At 37.8% G+C, this 25,213-nt stretch overlaps 2 protein-coding genes across 3 annotated transcripts; both read right to left on the minus strand.

Moving 5' to 3' along the window:
• Positions 1–1,947: 1,947 nt before the first annotated feature.
• On the minus strand, positions 1,948–11,699 carry LOC106153772 (uncharacterized). Its single transcript, XM_087005658.1, has 12 exons — positions 11,419–11,699; positions 10,885–11,200; positions 10,284–10,462; positions 9,490–9,597; positions 9,071–9,214; positions 8,400–8,481; positions 7,390–7,475; positions 6,745–6,942; positions 5,884–5,979; positions 4,108–4,368; positions 3,497–3,582; positions 1,948–3,259 (listed from the first exon to the last, which is right to left on the minus strand). Exons 1-12 carry the CDS (start codon positions 11,452–11,454, stop codon positions 2,914–2,916), a joined length of 1,938 nt encoding a protein of 645 aa, XP_086861784.1. The 5' UTR covers positions 11,455–11,699; the 3' UTR covers positions 1,948–2,913.
• A 10,708-nt stretch (positions 11,700–22,407) lies between these two features.
• LOC106157886 (matrilin-3) lies at positions 22,408–25,213 on the minus strand. Of its 2 annotated transcripts, none has more exons than XM_087004341.1 (5): positions 25,027–25,213; positions 24,476–24,714; positions 23,841–24,009; positions 23,388–23,546; positions 22,408–23,200 (listed from the first exon to the last, which is right to left on the minus strand). In XM_087004341.1, exons 1-5 carry the CDS (start codon positions 25,100–25,102, stop codon positions 22,947–22,949), a joined length of 897 nt encoding a protein of 298 aa, XP_086860467.1. In that variant the 5' UTR covers positions 25,103–25,213; the 3' UTR covers positions 22,408–22,946. The 2 variants fall into 2 exon arrangements, with proteins under 2 accessions (XP_086860467.1, XP_013389133.2); XM_013533679.3 differs by having other exon boundaries at positions 23,385–23,546.

Consider the following 25,213-nt stretch of genomic DNA (forward strand, 5'->3'; position numbering starts at 1 on the left):
ACACTGAGTGAAGAGTAGCTCATCCTCAGGGACCCCATTCCTTTGATATCTATGACAATGTCCGGACCAACATGTAAAATTGTTACAAATAATCTTCATAATTTCAGCATAAAAATATCGACGACAATGTGTTAAATGTATTTAACGACTCCCCCCCCCCCCCCCCCCCCCCCGAAGGGACAGCCCAACCCCCATGCGCATATAAATTGGGACTGGCCCTTCCACATACCTGGCTTATCAATCTCGAAAGTTTTAACTTCTGCACTGTAATGATCTAGAATGAAGATACACGTACCTGAAGTAACCATGTAGAAAATTAGATACATTCGCCCACACGGACAGCCCTACCCAAAGGCACACTATGCGTTGTAGGAAGAGATCACTACCGCACAGGCGCACGGACATAAGGACGGACGGGATAACAGATCCCCGACTTTTATCAAAAAAGTGCCTAGATAGTTATAGCATGTGGCGAGTTGTTGAAATGTACGGTACCATACTGTAGTCAATATGTGAAAACATCAACAGACTACTACTTTTTACACCTTACATATCCCTTCTCTTTGACATGCTCTTCTTTACTTACGCGTGTTATGAATTGTAGTAACAAACATTACCTATACTGGCTATTACAGTAAGAAAGCTTCATGTAGCTTCATTCGCAAGATTTAGTCAAATCCTCTTGTATATAAGAGATCCCCTTTTAACTATAAAAATTGGTAAAAAAAATCATCTCCAGTTTTCCCAACAGATACGACTATTTTTGATGTTATTAAGAGGTAAATGATGGTACTGGCTCAAGTTAAAGGGTCAAAACGTCTTGGAGAGGTTGTTAATCAAAATTAGGTCTCTACAGCCACCAAATGACATGCTGACGTAGACAAGACCCAAATTGATGCCTTCCGTGAATCTTCGGATCGAAGATAATACCATCGTCATCACCGTTATGACTTGAGTTCCACTTCGTCATTTAGTGACTCTACACGTGCCATACGCGACTACGAATGTTGCCATTTTCCAAGAATTTCAACTTATAACGCGAAGTGCCGTTATCTGAAGCCAAGCACTGATCATTGAAAACCAAATTAGGCAGAGTTAAAATAGCTATGGTAAACAATTATACCCGTGTAAAATCAAATTATAATTACATAACAGATTTCGCTGGAGCTTTCACAGGATACTGAATGAAGTATTTAAATATAACACAAAACCGACGATACAAAAAAAGCAATACTTCCAAGCAGAAGGCGTCCCAGGTGTCTCGGGCAATTAACCTAGGCGCTGTAGAAAAAAAAGCTTTTGTAACCAGATAAGTTCCCGAGTCCCGAGACAGTTTTCCAGTACCGGCCTTCGTCATTGCATCACTGCATTCACTAACGGAAAAAAAAACAGAAAGAACATTGGCACCCCTCCCCCCCCCCCAAAGTTTTGTTCCGAATGATCGCAGAATCATTGGTACAATACACCAAAATACGAAACTTAAACTTGTCAAATGTTGGCAAATAATACAAACTACCTGGCATGGCGCAAAGAACGATTTCATCTACAACATCAGCCCTTTCTTTCCCATATGCCGGTGATTAGATATCATGAACTGCATGCATTGACGACTTACATGTAGACTTATATGTATGTACTCGTAATATTTTAGTATACATACGTGCAGAGGCCGATTGCGTTATGATTATTCTGCTTGACACGCAATAGACATTTCGTTAATATAACCCCTTGGGGACTATATGCACATTCCGTCACCTTATATAAAAGTAAAGGAGTAGATGAATTATTGACGGATACAATATCTCTTTAAAAACCGATTACATGCTTTTTTATTTTTGCTTATTTTTCTGTCATTTTTTTTTTTTTTTTGCCTCTGTGAGACTCTGCACTGTTTCGGTAGTGTTATTTTACAACTTACGAACCATGTTTTAATCTAAACAAGTCGTGTGACGCTCATCGGCTTTATTTTGACATAAAAACACAAATTTAACCTGTAAGCTAAAAATGATTTATGGAAAACGGGTGTAATAAAAATGTTTTAATGTGAAATGGTAATAGTATTGCATGAATATACCATGTATGATATGGTTACATCATCTAAATGCGCTAATACAATGAAGGAGTATCAATGAAAGAGTTATTACAATAATGATAATCATATTGCAATAAATGTACCAACACTGAAAGCTTTAGTTCAGAATGGTTATTAGACCTACCACAATTTAACTATATCTGAAGCTGAGTCTAAGCTGAGTCTGCGCTATACTAAGCTAGCTTGAGGATGGCTCAAAGCAATTCATATGAATTCATAGTATTGGGGATACATTATCAAATGCTTGGCACGTGAACACACTTCAGTTTTGCACCGTGATTAAAAAAAGAAACGGGTATAAAAAAAACCAAAAAAAAAAAAAAAACATGCGCCTGGTGACGTTAGTGTTCGTGAACAATTTAGCCGCAAGAAGAATCTAACACCTATTTATAGGCACTAATTGACTGTCTATCCAAATGTCACAAGGTCATTGACACTGTCCAGTCACCTGATTGAAAAAACGCGTGCATCCTACTGGCAAAGCTGGGGAAGACGGTTGCGGCATCTTGGGTGTTGCATCAGTGTGCCAAATTCTTTTGGAATTAGGGTGTGTGGAAAATTCTCTTTGGCATATAGTCCCTGGAATTTATATGTGTCTGATGCATTGTTTTTAAAACGGTAACAGTGGAGAGCTGATGGAATCTTTCCGTTGCATGCCGGGCTGCGTGCCATTAACTTTTATCTCATTGGCTGAAGTCAAATATATGCTGATGGGAGTATTTTCTTCCACTCTTTTAGTAGCCTGATTTGCACGTTATCAGGCAAGCCATAACTACATCCGTGATCTATAACGTGATAAGCTTAAGCTGAATGTGTCTTTATCACTCGCTTTTAGCGGCAGCTTTGGCAAGTTTACCCAGGCCGCCTCCCTTCAGCTTATCTTTAAGATTATCCCATCTTTTCTTCCCCGTAATTAAGGTTATCTTTGGCAATTTGAAAAGACCCGGGCTTGGTGACTTGTCTTTTTCTATATTAACTTCAAGGTCGTCCGTCTGGCTGGCGGCCTCAGCGGTCTCTTTGATGTCACCTTCCTCCATGAAGCGGACGATGTTTTTCATTGCTTCTTTTTGCTGACGCTTGCGTTTACGCTCGTCGCGTTCTTTCGCGACTTTTTTCTTGGCTTTCATTTTCAAGTCTTTGTAGTCCTTGTTCACACTCAGTATTTCTCTGAAACATTGAAAAAAAAAAAAAAAAAAAAAAAAAAACAGATGAGAATTAAGTTCAGTATGTATGAGATAATGGTCAATTAATCCAGCTATACGCCATAACATAGTATTGATGTACAGCCCATTATTCAAGATTTCGAAACTTTCACCCCTATATAACCTAAGGCAAATATCCACATTTACTACGTGAATTAAGTATCCTATAAAATGTCCATATACATGTATCCCACACACTTACACTATGTCCACCTCTCCGTCTCCATCTTTGTCCAGCATGTCGATGAGGGTGTCCATTTGGTCCACGCTGAGAGGGGTGTTCACGGACTGAAATAATACGGAAAGCAGTCTTTGAATGTGAAAAAGTTATCTTATTTAATGAACTGAATCATAATGTGCAAAAATGTAAGTGAAATATAAGTAAACAATCTATATGAGGGCTCTATTTACAAACAATAGCTTAAAACAATCCTTAAAGGTGATTCACAACACGTTTAGCAAAAGTGATTTAACTTTTCTTTCGCGTACTTTCCTTGAAACTCACATATACACATTTTCAGTAATTTCCTTTTATTGTATTCCATCTTCAATTTACATGAAATTTCATCCTTATACGTGTGAATGTAGGTTACATTTCATAGCTTCAAAATGCATCGTTTTGAAAAACAAATTTCGCAATAAGTATTGAAGCTTAGTACTTCCAAAATTACTTCCCAAATATCTTTGCGTCTGAAACAAAGAAGTTAAAGGCAAAACTAAAATTGTTACAAATTCAGTGTCCAAATTGGACATTTCCTTATACAAAATGAACATAGTTGCATGAGTACTATAGGTAAATGTAATGACACTTACCGATAATCCCTGTATAAACTCATCACGCGTCAAACTCAGACTTTGGTCTTTGTCAAACGCTTTGAATAAGTCGACAAGACGGAGGTTCTTTTCTGTCATGAAGATAAGCAACACTTCTAAAGGGTTGTCGTCTGCTAACTGTTCCTCTCCCCCCTCTAAGAGTTTCCCCTGCGTCACGTGACCAACTCTCACCGTGAAGATGCGTCGTTCTTTTTTAATTTCATGTACAACGTCCATGAACTCTCTCTCAACTACAAGGTCCTAGAATGGAAAAAGAAAAGAAAAATCAGTTCAATCTAAAGAGAAGTGGGCAAAAGTCTGACACAAGGACATCTTTGCAAAGAAGGAGAAATTCAAAACAAGTCTGTTTGCTATATGTATATTGTATATAGGCCTATTAGGTAGGGTTACTTTCACGGGTGTATGTCTCGCACATTTTTCATGAAAATATTACATCTTAACATTCCAAAATTATTAATTCCTATAAATCATTAAAATACACTATGTGTCTGTCTCTTATTTTGATTTTATTTTCAACACTGGGGAATACTACAGTTAAAAAAACAAGAGAAATCCTGAAACAGGGAATAAGAAAGGATGAGTTACCAGCACCTTTCTTATTATATTGGAACATGGACTGGATACAAAATTCTCTGCATAAAAAGATACTTGTGCATTACGGATACAGTACAAGTGGTTATTGCATAAACTCATTGGCAAACCACGCAAATATGCGATCAAAATTACCAATGTGTCCCTGAAGAAATCAAAGCAATTATTTGCGCCGTGGTTGCCAACAAATAGGGTCAAAATCGCTCTGAATGTTTCCGTGGCCAGTTGTTGTGCCTTTTTTTACAAGACTAAACCCATATCTCTGGAGATAAAGAATATCTGTAATGTATCGTGACATGAAAATGTGTCCGAAATTGCAAAATTCTTGGAACTGATAAAAGAGCAGCAAGACCCCCCCCCCCTAAAAAAAAAAAAAAAAAAAAAAAACTATTAATATATTTATGATATTTCTATTGACTGGTACAATGCGGTTTCCGTGTGTACGGCGATTTCATGGCACGACACGCAATCAAGAAATTGCGTTCTCTTTGAACTTATTATCGAGTCAATATTTACAACATGAAGATAATCAATCCGTAAACGACAATAACATTTGATTCATCTGTCAGAAGATGTTACCAGCTTGAACAGTTTCAAACAGCCAAATGTGTATCAGATAAAAAGCGCACATGTGGCTATAGGCTTCTTCTAATAATAATAATATAAAGGAACACTTATCCCTAACCGGAAAATGTCAGCTCAGAAAAAAAGGGCCTACAAGATGCTGTCAATGGAATGAGAATAAATGCGCGCTTATATAAATTTTGAAATTTTGATTAAGAAATCGGAATGCAGACTGCTTGTTTTATTGATTGATCGTGACATGATTGAATATATGCACACGTTATGTTGCAGTTGTAACTCCAAATACAGTTAAGGTCTTCCATCGCTCTACGCTACATACGTTTCGCTATTCGGTGATGCAATGCATTATATCATAATTATAGATTAATTTACCACGGGGCTTTAAAATGGCTTTCAAACGATTATTAGAAACTTAAAGGCGTGTGGGTGCAGGCTAAATGCCCTTCATAAATAAATTGACAGTACATTTTCTCTCGTTAGCCATCTTCAGGGTGTTGAGCGATCATTATCATTATTATCCCAGACCCCATTTCGTGCCGCTCAAAACCAATAGCAACAGAACAGGGCATTTCCACTGACCTTCAGATCGAAACTTCTTAATGGGATTTCCTTGTTATCTAGGATGGCTTTCAGTAACCCTATAGCTCCTTGGTTCGTGATTGGGTTTTGCCCCATCTGGAAGGGAAAGCGAGTGATTACAGTCACCGTTTCACTGGTGTTCAAAGTATTATATTTCATGATGCAAAAATTGATTTTGTATCCCCGAGAGCGCCGTGAAGAAAACTTTAAATGCGCATCATTCGGCCAGTATGTATGCAAATTGTTTGAAATTGTTTCAAACACATCGGCTTCAAACCTCTTTATACAAATTACTCGTCTGTAATGTACATTATGCTCAATCACATTTCAAATGTCTGGGGAACGTAACTTAATAACGCTAACGAAATCAAGTTGCGATCACTTCTTTCTCTTGATAATTGCCCAACAATACAAATTTGCTTTAGTTCGTTTGAGCAAACAATGGGATTTATGCCATTGTGGGGCACTGGATTTTATAAGTTTTGTGCAGGACCGGCACATTTTATCTGAAACTTAATAAAAATAAAAATCTATAAATATATACTTAACTAAAATATTTTTTGTCAGATATATGAACTTTCAGACGGTCTTAATATCACGAATAAGGGGAATATAGAGTACTTTATAATATCTATGTGTTAAAAGAATACAACTACGCCGGCGCCTAATCATTCAAGCGTCCATGTACACCAATGTTTATTTTGGGGAAGTCGAGTGAAGGCGTGTTCTGATAATGGATTTGCAATATCATGAAACTTAATAATATTAGTTCATTTTTTCATGAAAAAAAGGAAGACTGACCTCAAAACTGGAAAACCATTATTGCATATTTGAAATATGATATGATAATACACAACTAACCTTCAAAACACAAAGTCCCTTATTTTTCTTGAGACCAAGTTTGGCGAACTCTAGTGCCCCGGGGGTGGTGATTCTATTACAACTGATGTCCAGCTCCTCGATGGTATCATTCTCGGTCAAGGCTTTGGCCAGGGCAATGGACCCGCTAGATGCCAAGCCATTCATCGCAAGGTTCAAGAACTGAATACTAATGTTATCCTGGAAATGATGTTAAACTGATTATTTGATTTTTGGTCATTTCTTTTTCTGTATCTAATTTGGCTTTGTTTTATTTGATTTCATTCAATATAATTCTTTTAACTAAGAGAGTTTGAAATAAATAAGTTAGGCATTAATTCATCCGTGCTTTAAACGTAAAGTGACAATATGCACTTATGTTTTTTTATTCTTAACTACAATTTTTTTTCGATAATTCCAGAGAGGGAAACTGAGAGCCTCTTAACCTCTAATTGATAATATTTGAACAGTTGGGAATCAGCACATCCTAGGATGCCCCAATGGATTCATCTGCAAAATACCTGAATGTTACAAGTGTGTGTGTGTGTGTGTGTGTGTGTTTGTACATGTGTGAGTGCGTGCGTATGTGTGTGTGTGTGTGTGTGTGTGTGAGTGCTAAAGACGCAAAATGGATGACGAATCACTCACGGTAATTGCACGAGATAACGCCACGCCTCCGTTCATTCTGATATGGTTCCAGCTCAGGTCTAAAGAAACGAGGCTATCATTCATGGCTGAAAAGTAATTAATACTTCTTTATGTCGTTACAACAACGAGGCTTTCATTAATGGATGAAGAGAGATTTTGAACACTTTTTATGTCTTTACAGCAATAATTTAGAACAAACTTAAGTGTCGGGGATATATTTCCATTTTATAGAGTTGCATTAGGTTCCGGTATTCATTTTAACGCTTGTCGTTCATGCTCTGCAGTTACATTTTGATTATGTTTTCGATCCATGATATGAATGAAACAGTTTCTCTAATTTCACCAAATCAGTAGCCAACTTGAGGATGGCGCTGCAACCTGTGCGAACTGTTCTATTTTGACATATTTAATTGTTATACTGCCCTCCTCTCCCGACCCGATCAGATATACCCCCCTCGTCGTACAAGGAGAAAAAAATTACTCTGCTGTCCATGAAAAATGGTTCTACAAGTCCACGAAACATGGTTCTACAAGTACATGATGCACAATTACCACATTTTATATTTAGGTTGAAAAAAAAATGAAATACATGTAGCAAGATAACTTATTTTATCGTACCGAGAAAAGCGGGCATTTTTTTTTTTGTTGTAGAATTGGGGTCTAAAATGGAGGTAAAAGTACCGACATCAAGGATATAGAAACTGGTTCCAGTTTCCAAAGAAAGTGCCACCTTATTCAGTATATTCCATTTTACAGCTCAATAGGCCTTTATGCGCAGTGCAAGATAACTCTTTCTACGTTTCAAGCCCGTCGTTTTTCATTTCGCTGAGAAGTGTTACATCATGTTTCCAGAGCGTTTGCACTCCTAGGCCCTGACGCGGATAATTTGTCTGGAAGTTAAGAGATGCGTCTTTCACATCAGTGAACAAGGACAAATACCTATCTCCGTTCGTAAGCTAAAATCGATAGTCTGAAAGTCTGCGCCCTTTTTAAAACACACACAGGCCTACCTATTGCAGGGGCAAGTGTCAGACAACCTGCGTCATCTATTTGGTTATGGCTCAGATTCAAGTCCATCAGCACTGTGTTAGTCTGAAATGAAAATATGATTTTAGGGAAAAGATAACGTCTACCCCGAAGAAAATGCTTCAGGGGATTGTGTTCCACACAAACCGTCCCGCGTGCGGTGACGTTTACATTTATGCTAAAGTTCATAAATACTAGTGCACAGAGAAAACCTCTGTTAATTTCATATGCAATTGAGTGCTAGTACATCTATTTGGTCTAGTGTGTGTGTGTGTGTGTGTGTGTGTGTGTGTGTGTGCGTGCAGTGGCGGATTAAGGGAGGGTGCCAAGGGGATCCTGACCACCCCCCCCCCACCCTCAATTTATGTAAAAATCACACCAATGGTCTCCTGTTGAAATAAGAATTTTGACTAGCTGAATCATAGTTCTAAACCGTACCAAATGGCACCGTTCGCCCTCTAAAATACCAGAAATTTTCGGGACCCGGTGAACACCACGCCACCCCCTTCAAATAATCCTGGATCCGCCACTGGTGTGTGTGTGTGTGTGTGTGTGTGTGTGTGATATATATATATATATATATATATATATATATAATTTGAGAGAGAGAGAGAGAGAGGGGGGGGATAGGGGTTCTAGCTTAGAGTTTTCTTACTAAAAGGATATCAGCCAAGTATTTCGTATCCTTGCTGCAAATCTCATTCCCAGACAGATTAACGCTTCGTAGAAAGATGCTGTCTCTGACGGCTTCGTAAAGAAGCCTCACACCAGCGCTTCCTAGTTTATTATTGGAGAGGTTCTGAATTAAAAGAATAAAAAAGGAAAATTATATTATTATTATTGTAAACTGGGATGTTACAGTAGAAGATATGAGATACTGACCAAATGATATTTTCACCTTTATACATTTGATATTGCTCAAAATCACTGAATTTTTCTTGGGTTTGGTGTCACCCTACATGTATCTCTTTTTAAGTCTACAACGTATAGCATCAATTATTAAATGATTTGTCATATAACTAGGTAACGTAGCCTCAAGCTTTTTTTGCAATTCAAACTACAGTTATGGCTTACCATATCAGTGATGAAATAATTTTCTTGCAGTGTTTTGGCAAAGGCTTTAGCTCCTGTTGATTCAATCCAGTTCCAACTGAGGTCTATGTTTGTCATTTTAAGATTTTTCTTTAAAAGAAGACAAAAAAATGTAAAGTTATTGAGACACTACACGAGAGAGAGAGAGAGAGAGAGAGAGAGAGAAAGAGATTTCAGTTTACACTTTCAACAAAGCAAACACATGATAATATTTAAATTTCTCAAGAAACGTGGCGAAATTTGATAAGGTATCAGAACAATCCCCTCCAAAAACCCCCTTACGTAATGAATATACGGAAATGACTCGATCTTTTCAAGGAGGTAAGTTATGAATTTTTCAGATACTGTATTTTTTGGAAAACCAGCTATCCTATGTAAAGCACTATGCTATACAGTCAAATCTCCACAAACGCTGCATACAAATATGATTTTTAATAATAAGATAATAAGACAGGCAATTTTCTCTATTGACAGGATTGAGTTATTACCGTAAACTGAAATTGAACAATCATAATTGAGAAAAATGACGATCCCTTTAGTCATATACAAACTATGAATAATTTGTCTATGCTTTAATCAAAATCAATCTCGAGGGAGAGATGGGGTGAACAGATTATCAAATTCTTCCAGAATATCTTAAATAAACAAACTTTTCTTTTTAATTGTTACCCCCTGACATAGTTGAATAATGGCTTTCGAAGCTTACTTTCTTTTCAGTTGTCTTTTCTAATTTTATTAACAATACAACTGCTCACTTTCTTGACGTTTGCACTCACCTGCATGGGAATAGAGAGTGCTCGAGCGCTTTCGGGTCCCATGCTGCGGTATAGCATTTTAAATTCTGGCTCGTCCATATGACGGATGTAGTAGGAGATAGGGGGCACACCAAGCTGTTCACATACTCTTATGTACAAGCTTTCTCCGCTAGTATCGTGCTGCTCTTCTTTGGAATTGTCTGGGGGAAAAATCAAGAAAAATAAACGTGTACGAAAACTCAACCCTGATGCCAGTGCTTTTAATGATGTGGCAAATGGAAAATTTTGAATAAAAGTGAATTAAAACATGGAGTTTCAAATTGTTAACCTATAAATGCGAGAAAAGATAAGGGCACCAACGAGAAAAATGTGCACTAGTGAGACAATGATTATGGTAGTAGATATACCAGATGTATACTTTTAAAACTCGACAAAACAATTATGGATAAAACGAAATGAAATGTTGTAATCGAAAAAACAAGAGAAGAGATTATTAGAAATTTGACTGATATATTTTAGTGTATAGTAATTTAATGCAGATGTACAGCATATTGAAAATTCTAAAAACAGTTCGGTATCTATTGAAATAAAATAAACACAAACAAAGTTTCTTAACACCAACCCTCTTCTTCTAAATCTGTATCATATTCTTCGTCATTATCGAGGTCGATGTCGTAGTTGGTTTCTTTAATTTCCGAAGGAATACAGTCGAAAGCAGCAAACCTTGGCGGCAGTCTTCTTTTCCCCCCGGGAGGCTTATACAGTTCTATAGGTCTGAGAAATTTGTTAGTCACTGGTTGCCTTGGCCCCGAGCTGCTAGTGGCTCGGCTGGGCAAAGAGCTGACGGGGGTACGGACGAACCGGGAGCGTGCAGATTGCCGAGGAACTGGGGTCTTCCTCGGCGAGCCCGCCCTCTCGGGGTAGGTAAAGGTGTGGGCCTGGAATAAAATTGGAATAAGTTTTGCTGTGTACCAAATTTACACATCGAAATTGCGGGTGTATACTTATACTACCGGTACATTGAGCGACAGAAGGAGCTTATTCGAATACCCAAGATAAAAAGAGTCTCGTTATTGTATGTTAATAAATAAACACGACTGTTTTTCTGCCATATAGATAACAAATTTGTTCAAGTTCCACTGTTACTAATACTTACCCTTGTAACATTCGGAATATGTGGTAGGACCGACATCCCGCTTGCTCCTGTGCGGACCTGTTCTTCCAAACTTTCCTGTAGTTCCTACATTCTAAATGCAGTTTTTAAAGATGAAAAAACATTGATTACTGTTCAATTTAAGGTCCTTTTCCTCCCTCTCCTGTCTAATTTCCTGTATGAACTACTCACAGAATATGTTACATCTCAGCCAGTGCGTAAACAATTCTCCGCTAGTAACTATTATATCCTTATCGTCAAATCCATAATATTGTTCCGTCGGATTTTGTTATTCTTTCTTTGTTGGAATATTTACAAATGGCCGGTACGCAACACAATCCACTGTGCGACCGATCAGGCGAATGAATCTCGTGTGAGACGACTTTCCCATACAAAAGAGTGAAAATAATGGACGAAACAGACAAATTTTATACTTAGACTCTGTAAATAAAGAGGTTACAGTAGTTGGCTGTAAACACAAGCTTTGAATCTGGTTGAATAATAGCCACTTTGCGTGGCCGGCAGTCTAATATGGCCATAATCCTTGCCCGAAAATATAGAAAAGAAAACCCAAATAACAACAAGCTCCTCTCACATCATTCTATAAAATCATGAACAATGTATCAGATTTGGCTGGAATGTTTTCTAGGTTATTAGGGGTCTAAATCACACATTATATTTCAACACCATACCTGGAGGTAAAATCAATATTTTTAATTTCAACTTATTACGTAGATTCAAACCCAAACGAACCCTAGATATGGCAATAAAATAATGAAGGGAGCAGTGTAGATCATGAGAGTTCGATAATATGATTCACTCGGCAATAATGTGCAATATTTTGTACTTGATAACGAAGCTGTCGAATTACTTCAAAGGTGTTTATCGCAAAAATTTTTACTTTTTGGGATCGCTTATCGCGAAAATTTCGTTTTGATATGGTAACGCCCATGGTAGTGATGGTCGATAGCCTATCTACTGTGGGCAGCTATTGTGGAATGGAATTCTATATAAAATGAAATTGAAATATCTTGTGGTTAAAGATTACCAAAAATGTTTTTAGATGGACCAATATTCTGTTATATGAAGTACTAGTAGATCCGCTTTGCTGATATGAATAAACTGAACATATTTTGTGTAATGTAATACTATAGTATGGCAGTCAATTGTTATTTTTTCTTTAACAAGAAACAATGCGTACATAGAACATCATGAAAAACGACACAAAAGTAACACACATAAAAAAATGTGTGCTTGCGAGGGCATTAATGTGCTAGTGAAACTTTTGCCCAGAGGTCCGTCGTTAGGGGAGGAAACGCCGCATTGCGTTAGTAAAACTGGTACACCAAAAACAATGAAACCCGTGCAATCAACACTCGTTACACGCATTATACAAAGATTGTATCTAACAGCATCAGCTGTTAAACACTTACTGTAATTTAGTTGTTGGAATTGCCCCACATGGATTACGCCCAAACTCATATTGGTGTTTAAAAATATAACAAGACGGAAGCATTGCAGCAGGTCGTTCCTTTTGGGATCTTTTTTTCCTAGCAAACATAGGAGAAGATCAATTGTACGTCTTTATTTGTAAACACCTACCCACTACCGCGTATGTTAAGATACCTCATAGTATATCACCACTTCATAGGATAAGCATTACTACTTCATGCATGATAGAAGGCGACTTCATTGGTTAAAAATATGCTTAACACACGTATGTATGTACATTTGCACTTGGACCAGTCTTGTAGAGGTTATCCAAGGCGCATATAGGACATGTACATCAATGACAGCCACTGTAGCCTACATCCCAACGCAAGTTTTAGTGCATTTTTGTACTGAAGATCTTCGTTCCTCTCATTTGTTTATTGAACATCACCAGCAAGAAGTGATTGTGAAACTTGACACCTCACACTCAACAGGGAGTGGATATCAGAAAGACTTCATAGCTATATTACCAATGTTGTTATTGGTTGTCGTCGTTATTAGTTTTACCTCTTTTTTTCCTTCTCTAAATACGTATGTGATCTGTTGTAATGAATATACATGTACATGTATATGTACTCACGTAGTGTGTTAAATTTTGCGGTATTTTATTAAATCAATTTATTAATTAACGCATCCATATATTCATTGATTTATTCATTTCTTTATTTGTGACTGAAATATGATAGTTTTGCGATTGGAGAAAAGAAAAGATGTCCGAAATCTGTCCCAGCTAATAAGAAAAATATTGAAATAATAATCCAAAAACTAATTTCGAATTCTGACAAATAAACATATTGGGAAGTAGAAAGGGCACTCGATAAAATCAAAATTAATTGTCATGCACCGGACTCCACGCCCTCAAATAACCTCAGTCATGACAGTGTAAGTATGCAATGTTTTAATTAAGATAAAATAAAATTGGAAAATTGTGGTCGCACCCGTCTGTTTGCATGTGAAGAGATTGTTAAGGGGTGAAGGTGTGCCACTGCAAAATACCACTGTCATGTCTTATTAACCTGTACTTGCTAAACGATACTTGAGTGTTAGATAGAAAGTAGGCGGCATTCTATTGATCCAGGACAAACCGCGAAACAATTCTGTCAGTTAAAAACCACCGCGCTTGTTTGCAAATCATTGTTTTTCCTTTCATAATCCTACCCCCACTTTACTAAGAACCGTATCTAAAAACACAGACCTATCTTATCACAGAAAATCGTACACTGTATCCCACGCTCCACGTATTACAAGAAAAACGAGCAGGATCTAAAAGATCGACCCATTTAAGTTACAGTTGAGTTCGCTCTCTGTTTAAACACTTTAACCACTTTCAAAAGAATGTCGAAGCCCTTCAGACTTCCCCAGTAGAATACAAAACGTGTTTGATTTCGTGATAGCAACATCCCCTACCACGCAAAAAGTTGATGGGAAGGAAGCTCGATATGCACTGTACGTTCATTTTACTTTCTGACCACATGACGTGCTACGTGTAGTAGTCTTTAATAAAAATGTTCATTGGCAGTGTAATTTTATAGTAGTGAATTTTAGAGTCCCTAATATGAATTTATATTAGCGGGTACGTCGAGTGCAAGGCGTAAAACCACCAGGTCAACTCAGCCAATGCATGGAAAGATTTGGGTGCGGAGCAGGTGTCAGAAGATCCAAGTTTGATCTATTTTTCCTTCTACATGTATCAGAATATGCCTTCTTCCTAACAAATCGTTCCAGAAGCAGTTACATAGTTTGATAAATGGCATTGTCTTTATTTCACCAACAAATGCACTCCTTGTCTTATTTTATATTCTCAGGAGATAATTAATCAGCAATGGGCCGCATGATCATATATCATGTTAGATAATACTTCGTGTTTCTAAATGCTTTAGGCGTGACTTTGAAGAAGATGATATTGCATACTGCGGGTATAATCTAGTGTATAGAAATTTGCAAAAATCCATGTGTGCTGACGTTGAATAGCAATCTTGCAGAGGAAGTAAATGCCTCCGCCGTTAATTTGCGCTACACGTTATTGTAAGCAATACGCACAATTCTAAACTCCAAAGATACCTCACCGACGGAAAAGTCACTCTCATATGGGTCGTCTTCATATATTTGCCATTGGCAATGTCAGTGCAAAGCCATTAACGGTGAAAAAAATAAGGTCGGGGGATCCGTTAAACTGGATTTCATTTTTTGCACCAGGGACTGGAAGCAGTGGTAAATATGGTACATCGAACTCATCAGATAAGTCACAAAAGGAGCGCCTCGTGCATGGGTAGCACATCAACAATCAATATTCCGAATTAAGATCTCTATTTTAACTCTGTCTAGTGGTTTGAAATAGGGGACTTAATTCTCTAAACACGCGCGTTTGCTATAGGCCTTTCTTTCCTCTTCTGAATTGTGATACGATTCTGGCAAATGTGAGTCTCTTTAATGTGTAAACCGCAACCCGACTTCACATAAACCTACGTATAGAGCCGAACACTGATCTGAAATATAACGCAATTGACAGAGAGATACAAATGTAATCTCAATCAATGAAAACAAGGGAAATGATGGGATGTGCGTTGATTGATGTTAAAATAACCAGATAATGACTTATATGTGACTCACAAAATATTGCATCCGCGTATAAAGCCGGTCCACATATTAATATTTGATAACAGGGATTTTCTTTAACTAAAAATCTGCCAGTTTATTATCAACATTGTATGGTCATGATGTCTGATTATTTCAGCTTTCCCCTTTTTTCTTTTTTGCTAGCAAATGACTCGAAAGCGATTTTGAATAAATGCAGTAGCTCATTCTCGCAATTATAGATTTCAGCCAACGTTGCGTAGTAGAGCAATTCTAATCAGAGTGCGTAATTAACTACTGGTTTAATGAGTACGAAAATTCACACTTCGTTCGTGCTAAGCAATGGGCAATATAAACGTCAATACGTTATTTATTCGATGGGATTAATTTACATTTATTTTTATCACCAAAATGGTAGATACATAATTGAAGAACTAGATGCACGAAAACCCTCATTTTAGGTATGTCCATGATCATATAACCAGTCTGTCAACCTTTAGTCCACCTTAATTACCTCAACACAGCAGACACTTAAATTAAGATAAGTTCACCCTATATAGTCAACCTCACAAGTAGAGACTTATAAGTGTCTACAATGGCAGTGGGCGGGATACAAGTGGGATTAGTTTCGCTTCTTATGGTGAACAAATCGTAAGCCACCTACTTAGTTGGGTCGGACCAAGATGGGGCGTCCTAACCTGACTGGGAACGTGACTTACTAGTGGAAGTTGCTCACGTTAATTCATGTGCCAACTTACATGTAAACGAATAAACATGCATCTTTCATGACATTAATCATGTACGTATCATGTCTTGAATTTATTAGAATTAATCAATGATACAAATAAATTTGTATTTAGGCCTTTTCTGGAAACTTTATATTACTTATATGACATGTTCACGTCTACAGCGAGTGAGACCATATATAACAATTTTGGCTTTGAAAAAAAGTGACTCTGGCTTATCGCTGCCTATGCAGGATCCAAAATTGACCACAAAAACCAACAAGGTCTGTGTTTACTTTTAACGAAACTATTTAGGCACTTGACCCGTGTTAGAGGTCGTCAAATTGCTAAAATCATTCACTAACTTCCAAATGCCACCTTTCAGAAAAGTAGGTCGATATTTAAATCATCCTGATTTTTTAATTTTCCATTCCAATGACTTTCACGAGTAAATGAGCTTCTGCCATATAAGATATGCACATTTTAATAGTAAAATCAATAAAATACAAATCTTTCCTAGAACGTCAATACATTTAAAAGCACACAAAGAAATTTCTGGCAGTGCCCAGACTATGAATAGAAATCCGCCTCTGGAGCATTGTCACAAATGACAGGAAGATGGCGTGTTTTTAATTGTAACAGATACCCAACATTATGCAGATAAGAATGCATCACTCTCGATGATAACGGCGTCGAACTCGTGGCTGATACACTGTATGCCGGACGAACTATGGAATATTTATAACATCATTATATACATGAACCCATGTCTTCCTACCTATACCAACACATTCTTATGCAGGCCACCAACTAGTCCAATTATTCGATGTGCGGACACATTTAGAGTAAATGAATCGCTGAATAATGAGCTCCATATTGAATGTTCGATTAACAAATCTAAACAGGAAAAGAATATCGATCTAAATGATATTCATACCACCAAATTTTTTTAGACGCTTGAATTTTCTAGACGTCCTTAGAGAGTTACGAGCTTGAATAAATAATGTTGTTTGCACAACAGTAATTGAAGCCCTAAAAGCTGTAATTATCTGCTTGTGGAATCCGCCCAGGTGGAATATCGATAATATATTATTCGTTTGCTAGCATATGTTCACCATTCTCATAGCTCTCGCTGTCTACGAAGGCTCATCGTTTGATTGTGTGTAGATTCAAGTGCTATTTGTGGATCTTATTTATAAGCATAGGGTCTTTTAATCCAGTGTAGCTATGACCACCGCAATAGACAGTAGCCAGAGAAGCGTCTTAGAAGGAAGTGCTGATTGTATTAACAACAACCTCAGTACTGTAGAAAACATGGATACAGAGGAGGCGCCTTGCAACGACAGGAGACACTGGTCTACACAAAGACAGGGACTCAGAAAACAGGCCTCGAAAAGTATAGGGGATTTACAGGAATTGTTCTGGGAGAGACAGGAATCGGGCCACGAGGTGTATCGACTAGGAACCCGACAAGGGGTGTGTAGTACCCCAAGCCTAAATATTGCGTATTCTACCGCTTCCACGAACCCAGTAAACATGGCACAAGGACATGGGAAACGAGACATGGAACTGTGTCTAAGTTTGGATTTAAGTATGCCTAGGTCGGGGTCTTATTTGGACCAGTGTAGTCCTTTTTCGTGCAGTCGCGCCTCATCCCCAGTATTAAGCAAAACTGACAGACCCTTCGCCCACCAACAGTCTAGTTCCAGTCTCTTGGCTCCATCTTGTCTCACGGATATAGACGCCGCCAGTGTAGAGTGTTTGTACAGCGGCATAGGCCGTCTTGGCGTTAGCTCCATAGACATCCCGTGCTTAGATAATCAAGATAACGAACAACTCTCAGCATCAAATATGCAAGAAGTAGAAGCAGATAACCAGAATAGCGCCGGGGCACCAACGGCCGGAGATATTGAGGACATTCCGAGCGAAAGTGTGCCGGCGTTAGTGCGCAGGAGGCACTCTGTAATAAAATGTCGCAGTTGGCTAGCGTCCCTGCCAGCTGAGGCATCTGAGGAGGACGCTAGTTCGGAGACGGGGCAAAAATTCGAAACGAGCTAGTAAATTGGCTTAGTTCCCTAAATGACACTGCAGAAGATAAATACACAATTTTATTCACTAGAAAGCTCATCCGTCTCCAGGGAAACATCGAAATAAATAAGCGGCTGTTAGGTAATGGATAAAAAAATGAATGCCCCGCAGTGCTTATTTTGTGCTGAAATGACAAAAGGATATAAACGTTCTTCACCTGATATGACATTATAAATTCATTGCCTATGCTTATGAACTAGGTCATTGGACAGCTTGAATGAGGCTTATCATTCTTATATGTAAAAAATATCACCATATATTTCATAAGGCGAACAGGCACCCGCTACCACTTTGGTCTGCCTCTCCCTGCGTATGCTATACACGAGAGGTCCGTTTCTGTTGTACAATTGATCTGTCAAAGTAGCAGGGTATACATGTGTATATCGCATATTAATTTGTAAATGGTTCATCAACCCACATTTTCTTTAGTATTATCTGGCTATTTTTTTTAACATGAGGCATTGTTTCCAATTATAGAGAAACTAGTTAAAACAAAGACCACGCCAAACCGGAAATCGGACTTCTGTCAGCAGACAATCAGATTGACTATCTTGGAATTTAATGAGCGAGATACTATTATCTGAAGTCTATTCGTATTCAGTTTGCGATATGTAGGGAACGCATTTGATTTTCGATCTATAGCCGTGTTCATCTGAGCAGACATTACGTTTAATACGATCTAATGCCGTATGGATTTCAGTTCGCCAGAGTAGGTTATATAATGGTTATCTTGCTGTTTCAGTGGAAGTGGCACAATCTTTCAGTGTGGATATGACTCTGTTAAACAGCATATGAATTTCACTTTATGGTAATGTCGGCTGTAATGTGGCTGCCATTTGATTCAATAGGCATTATTGCCTTGTTTGTCTGACATTTACTTGCCCCCTGAAATGTCATTGCTTTTGTGAATTCGACTTAACGGGTTTTGGTATGCATACACACGCACACACACACACACACACACACATGCACACACACACACACAGAGAGAGAGAGAGAGAGAGATGAAGCCTAGTCAGTTTCCAGTCGTCTTCAAATAGTAGCCAGAAGAGGATGATTTGAAACTGGGCTCGCTTGTTAGTCTGTTGCAGCTGCCTCTTGCAGCTACAGTACCAAGCAGCTGTGATGCATCTCAGTTGAAATCTCTTTAAGAAGGAAAGTTAGACATTATTTTTCAGTAGTCTGCTGTGGCTACTTTTTATTAAGTGTTAAAGCTTTGTCATAAACTATACACCTACATTGAATCTTCTCAGATTTGGTTTAAAAGTGAAATAAAGGGGCTCGTTGCGTTCGTCATGGTGACGCCAATACTCTAGAGTGGCATGGGCTGCAGACACGTATGTATTGGCGTTATCTCTGTCTGTAGATGTTTTGAACCCAGATATTGTTTCCATGATTGTGTTAAGGAACTACAAGTCCCGGCTTTTGTGAGTGCCCTTTAAAGAGAACTCGGTGATAATTAAAGTCTATTGAATGTATGCAGGATTTCTCATTATTTTTCCTCCCTCCTGCCAACGCTGCTTTAAACTAACGAGCTGCATGTTAAGTTAACTCTAAACAAAAATGTTTCAAATTTATTTCCTAATTAATATCTGGATTTACCATGATTTTGGTAGAAATATGCCGTGTGCCAGTCTTTAAATTGTTTTATTATTCTTTCCAAATGGTTCGTAATGAAAAAATCTCATTTGTCATTCGAATTGCCCATTTGAAAGAAAATATAATTTGCAGAAATTGCGTCCGGCTACATGTCAAAAATTGCTTTCACTGTCAATTTACGATTCATCTGTACAAACGTAAAACATTTGACATTCAAAATAAAAGCGATTTGATGTGAATGCAAAATAATCGATTTCTCAGCTTTTTTTCCTGCCCTTCTAGAGGCAACAACATGAAGAAATTTACAAAATGTAATGTAGCCATGGCAACAATTGCTAATTACGAACTGTTCTCATCTTTGGACTTTGCATTGTAAGGTACAGACTTCATGTAGTTATTCATACGTGAACCAACCTAAGATGGGGAAACCACTCAAATGCCCATTATCAGTTATAACATCGTCTGCGTTAGTGATAAAATTCAGCTGATTCCGATGATGTCGATATTAACCGTTGGATAGACGAAAATCTCTTTACTGTAATGTTGACACATATGCTGTGCAATATTAGATTTCATAACAACATATGGTGTTTTTAATATTAACGTGGAGGCTTAAGCTTATGTGACAGTGCTCTTCATAAAAATGCATTAGTCATTCGGCTATCGCAGTGATAAGCATGGTATTCTTCGTATATTCAGTCATGTACACTATGCAAGGAGAGTGTTGGTCTTGCTAATATTTTTACACATATTTAATCACCACAAGAGTCAATATTCATATCACGTGAAATGATTCGTGCCGTAAGATGGTATTTTAAGTAAAGCAAATGCTGTTAAAAGGCTGTTTCCATTCAACCTTATTATCGCAGGCAAAATGGGAGACTTGCAAAGGGTATTGATCCAGTTTATCGATTTACCAAGCCAATAACGGAAGAGAATTTAATCCCTTGCGAAATCGGGGACTGATTTTTCCCTTCTATGCACGTTGTGATTTTTGTGACTGGAAGCTTTCGCTTTTTACGCTCCTGCTCTGATGCACTGTAGAAACCCAAAAAGGATCTGATGAGCGTGTAGTAGTGCACACGTAAGTTCTCGTCGTACAACTCTTCTGGTCACGTATATATGGATTGCATCGCGTGTAGCCGAGGGAATACTTCCAATAATTGCCGAAGCACTTGTGTAAAGAGAAACAAAATTTGGCAACACTCTGTACATGCTTCCTATGATTCGGGAACACTAAAAAACAGACCGATACTGTATACAGATTTTTCACATCACAACATGTTACATATAGATGCGTATTGTACATGTGCGTATTTAATGCCTCGTATAATAAACAAAAAAATAACAAGGACTGTCATTTAGTACTAAAATGTTTATACTTTGTAATATCCCTGCACAAGGATGATTCGGTAAGTGAAGAGAAAGTTGATGAGCCAATTGATATATTTTATTTCATTTCATATTATGATCACTTCCACATAGGCGTGCGTAAAAAAATACATCAGTAATGATAATATGGTGAAATAAACATCCGTAAACTAGGTTTAAAGGCTGCCAAACTTAAACAGATTTTTCGTCACGAGCATGCACAATCGGTTTCTGGTGAGATTTGCCAAAATTGGACCTTGCAAAATGACCTTGGCAGATAAAGCCAAAAATATACATATAATCGTGAGTTTTAAGAAAGAGCGTTGTGCTGGCTTTCACGCACATATTGGATTTGATGTAACACTTTTTGTTGAAACCAAAAGAACTGAAAGTACACCATTCATGCATGAAATATGCTCATTAGAGTTAACCGTTAAATATTTATGATAGCTACATGTAAAACCAGAAGAAATGATAGTACTACAAGCATGAAATATATTCATTAGAATTTACCCTGAGATATTTATAATAAAAACTTTGAAATGAGGTCACGAAAAGCGATCGTTATATATCTACCGAATCCCCCAACCAAATGATAAGAAATCGTCCAATACAGAAATGGAGTGGCAAGAAAGGAAATGAAATAACATAAAAACGGATAAACGCAAGTTATACAAACGAGACAGTGATTCAAATCGTATAGATTTGGCATCGGAAGCCAGTGAGAGGTACAAGCTGAACGATTAGGTTGTCTTCTTAAACTTTTGCGATTTCGCTTCAAATGAACTGCAGTGATATAGAAAGAAAGTGTTACTGTGTCATAGCATAGAAATCTATAGAAATACGGAAAACACTGTGAGCGAAAGGCGACGGTGCAGCGATAAACCAAGAGATTGATAAATTTGTTTGCTAATAAAATTGCAAAATGAAATTATCTTTTCTCGATGGAAAAAAAATTCAGTAAGAAATGTTACAGAAATTATGTAAACTGTTCTGAATAGTTAAAGCTGTTTATCGCAAAATTAAATAAAAACCTTGTCAGAGGTACTACGTTGCAGTACGTTATGCATTGACATTCTATTTTCCCTAAAGCTGTGTTTTTTTTTTTTTTTTTGACTACTACAAAGTCTTTGGTGCATATTGACAAAAATGCAGTTTATTGACATTACATTCTAACATAAAAACATCAACAAATATCAACGAAAGAACACATTTTACAAAATACAGAACAAATTCACAATCAAATTATGTGTGAAAGAAGAGCTAAATCTTCTAAGTCTTGGGTTTTTATATTTGCATTCAAATTAGATATTTTTCTATAAGATTCAGTCCTGAAAGTATTTAACTAACAGTGGTCAGTTAAGCTGTAAGGGGAATGTTTAATACGTTTCTTTAATGCTCAAGGTGGAATTCTTCAGTCTTTGGTTCAGCTGTAGGACAATCAATGTGTGTGCCACGTCTTTATGGCCCACATTTCCAAAGCACGTTAACAATATGACAATACTTAAATATATATACGGAGGTGAATAAAAATTATTTCAACAGTTCACCTTGTTGGAAGAAGATCATATATGAATATTTCATAATTTGAAAATGACTAAGTTCCGTGTTGTTAAATGCATAGTATGCACTCAAGTTCATAACAAAACCGGATTTAGACCATTTACGTTCGGACTGTTACGCTTATTTTCCAATTTTTCTGAGCCTGTTCCTCAATAAGTTGGCAAAGAAATTTGGTGGTAATGTCGGTGGTCCCTGTGTAGGTGAGGGAAGCCCATGTGCGTTCCTAAAACTAGTGAAGGCCCTGTTGGCAATTCTTCTAGCAGCAGCGAAGGACTGGGCTTCGAATATGTGGTCGGGAATTGGAGTCGAAACCAAGGCCTCGATGCTCGCGAGATTTATCCTAGGGCCGATAGGACTGGCAAATATCTCTACACCTAATATAATAAAATAAACGTTTATATTATTTTAATTTTATACATTAAGATTTCATTAAAACACTCCATGCAAAATATGCAAAATTGTCGAAAATAGAATGAATTAATTTTATCAGGGGATAATGAAAATTGATAAACTCGATCACTCTCCTTTCCACGCGCCAATCTGACCTATTAATCTTACCACTATTAACCTTGAGCGCGTTAGCCACTGGGACGGGATCTTTCCCGCTATTTTTATTGCCATCTGTCAGTATCCATAATAAAGGCACGCGTCCAGCACCCGAAGCAGCATCCAAGACCGTTTTAGCTTTTTCAAGACCCACGCCCGTTGCTGTACTTGGACCTGTTGAAACATAAGAAGAAAAACAGGATAAATAACGAGTCTGCACGCTAGGATTTGGGACAAGTGTTCGGAAGAGAAATGCATTAGCTGTGCTGAGCGCAGCTGTTTTGATGTTCAAGTTGAGAATGTTGGTAGCATTGCTTTGCAAAAAGAACGATTTTTGCTAAAACAGCGAAACAGGTGACGTCAGGCTGAGAAAAATGACTGAAATAAAACACTCAGCGATATGGAGAAATATTTGCCCCCCCCCCTCTGCCAAGGGGTAAGATCTTTCTTTACTTATGGCACACATACCGTTGTCAAATTTGATGCCGTCGATTGCCGTCTTGACGGCTGCAGGATTGCTATTGGCCGTGAAGGTGAACTGGGTGCGGGTAAGGGCAGGGGAAGAAAAGCTCACACAGGCAATTCTTGATCCTGTGCTAGAGATTGGTGCCTGTTGGTCCACAAAGTCTACGATTTCCTGGAAATCGAATAAAAAATAATTATGATGATTATAAAACAAAAAATAAGCTGTACTTGAAAGAAATTTAAAGCTTAGAGAAGAAGAAAAGAAACATATATAGACTTTTTTGTTGTTCGTTCGTTACTGCCTCGAGCCTTTTTTTAGACAAAATTTTGTCGTTGGGGAAGTGGAATCCTGTTATATATTGCATTACACTATGAACACAAACGTCGGTATTGAAAATTAATTATTCTCAACAGCATAATTAAGGACAGCCTACGTGTATCCACACTTGCTAATCATGCACCGTTCGTACCCGGATGCGGATGAAAGGCGCCTGTAACCGCTTCCGCACGCAACAAGTCAATCCCAGTCCAATGTAAAGATTTTAATTGCACCTTATCTAAATCAAGTGGCAATTTATTTCGCAGTCACCTAACTTCCTCCGTGTTATGTTTCAATTCTAACTGCAAATTAAACTCACCTTCATCATGTCTTTGCCCACGGTGAAGTTTTCTTGTCGAACACTACCGCTGCTGTCGAGGACAAATATTAGGTCTATCTTGGGTACAGCGCCACCATTCCTGCCTACTTTACTACCGATCTTGCAGCCAAGCCCAAGACAGCCAGACCGCGATGTGCTTGTTGTTGGTAAAAACTTTGATAAAAATCCTCTTTGAAATGCATCTGCAACAGCTTGTTCACTGCGGAACCCCGTAAGACCTGAAATGATTGTTTGGAAAGTTTGGTAAATCTCTCAAATCTCAAGACTTTTTTTCGAAATTGCTCGCAAAAATCTGAAACTAAATTTTACCATTCCCATTCATGGTATGAGAATATCATTATGATAGCATTTTAAAATAAGAATTAGATTCCTGACTTATATGTACGTGCAAGTTTCCGACCTTCAACTTGACATCAAAATTGATAACTGACTTTGATTCGGCTAAAGGGAATTTGATCCCTCTATTTTAAAGATAGTTTTCGTACCGATAAAATTGATTTTTCAAAAGAATGCATCGATTGGGAACTTACCTAATGAAGCCTCAACAAATAACAATGCTAAAACAAACAGTGCCTTCCACATTTTGATGCGTTGAAAACAGTGCATGAAACTCCTATACTGGTGAAGCCGTATTGACCTTAGTTTTTATATACTGTTGTAACCCGGATCTATGAGTCTGAGTCATTTTCGGCTTGTCAAATCAGGTCTTAACGGAAA

Source organism: Lingula anatina, chromosome 2 (assembly GCF_051362555.1).
Source record: "Lingula anatina isolate TDL-2025a chromosome 2, LinAna3.0, whole genome shotgun sequence".
NCBI classification, from domain to species: Eukaryota; Metazoa; Brachiopoda; class Lingulata; order Lingulida; family Lingulidae; genus Lingula; species Lingula anatina.

Excerpts from the sequence above, each read along its gene's own strand:
- LOC106153772 (XM_087005658.1), bottom strand. The coding sequence starts at position 11,454 with ATGTCGGTCCTACCACATATTCCGAATGTTACAAGG. Across the intron at positions 7,476-8,399 it reads GACACTTGCCCCTGCAATAG|CCATGAATGATAGCCTCGTT; the intron begins GTAGGCCTGTGT and ends ATTACTTTTCAG. Across the intron at positions 3,260-3,496 it reads GACGGAGAGGTGGACATAGT|AGAAATACTGAGTGTGAACA; the intron begins GTAAGTGTGTGG and ends TCAATGTTTCAG.
- LOC106157886 (XM_013533679.3), bottom strand. The coding sequence starts at position 25,102 with ATGCACTGTTTTCAACGCATCAAAATGTGGAAGGCACTGTTTGTTTTA. Across the intron at positions 23,547-23,840 it reads CGGCATCAAATTTGACAACG|GTCCAAGTACAGCAACGGGC; the intron begins GTATGTGTGCCA and ends ATGTTTCAACAG. Across the intron at positions 23,201-23,384 it reads CGCGCTCAAGGTTAATAGTG|GTGTAGAGATATTTGCCAGT; the intron begins GTAAGATTAATA and ends TTATTATATTAG.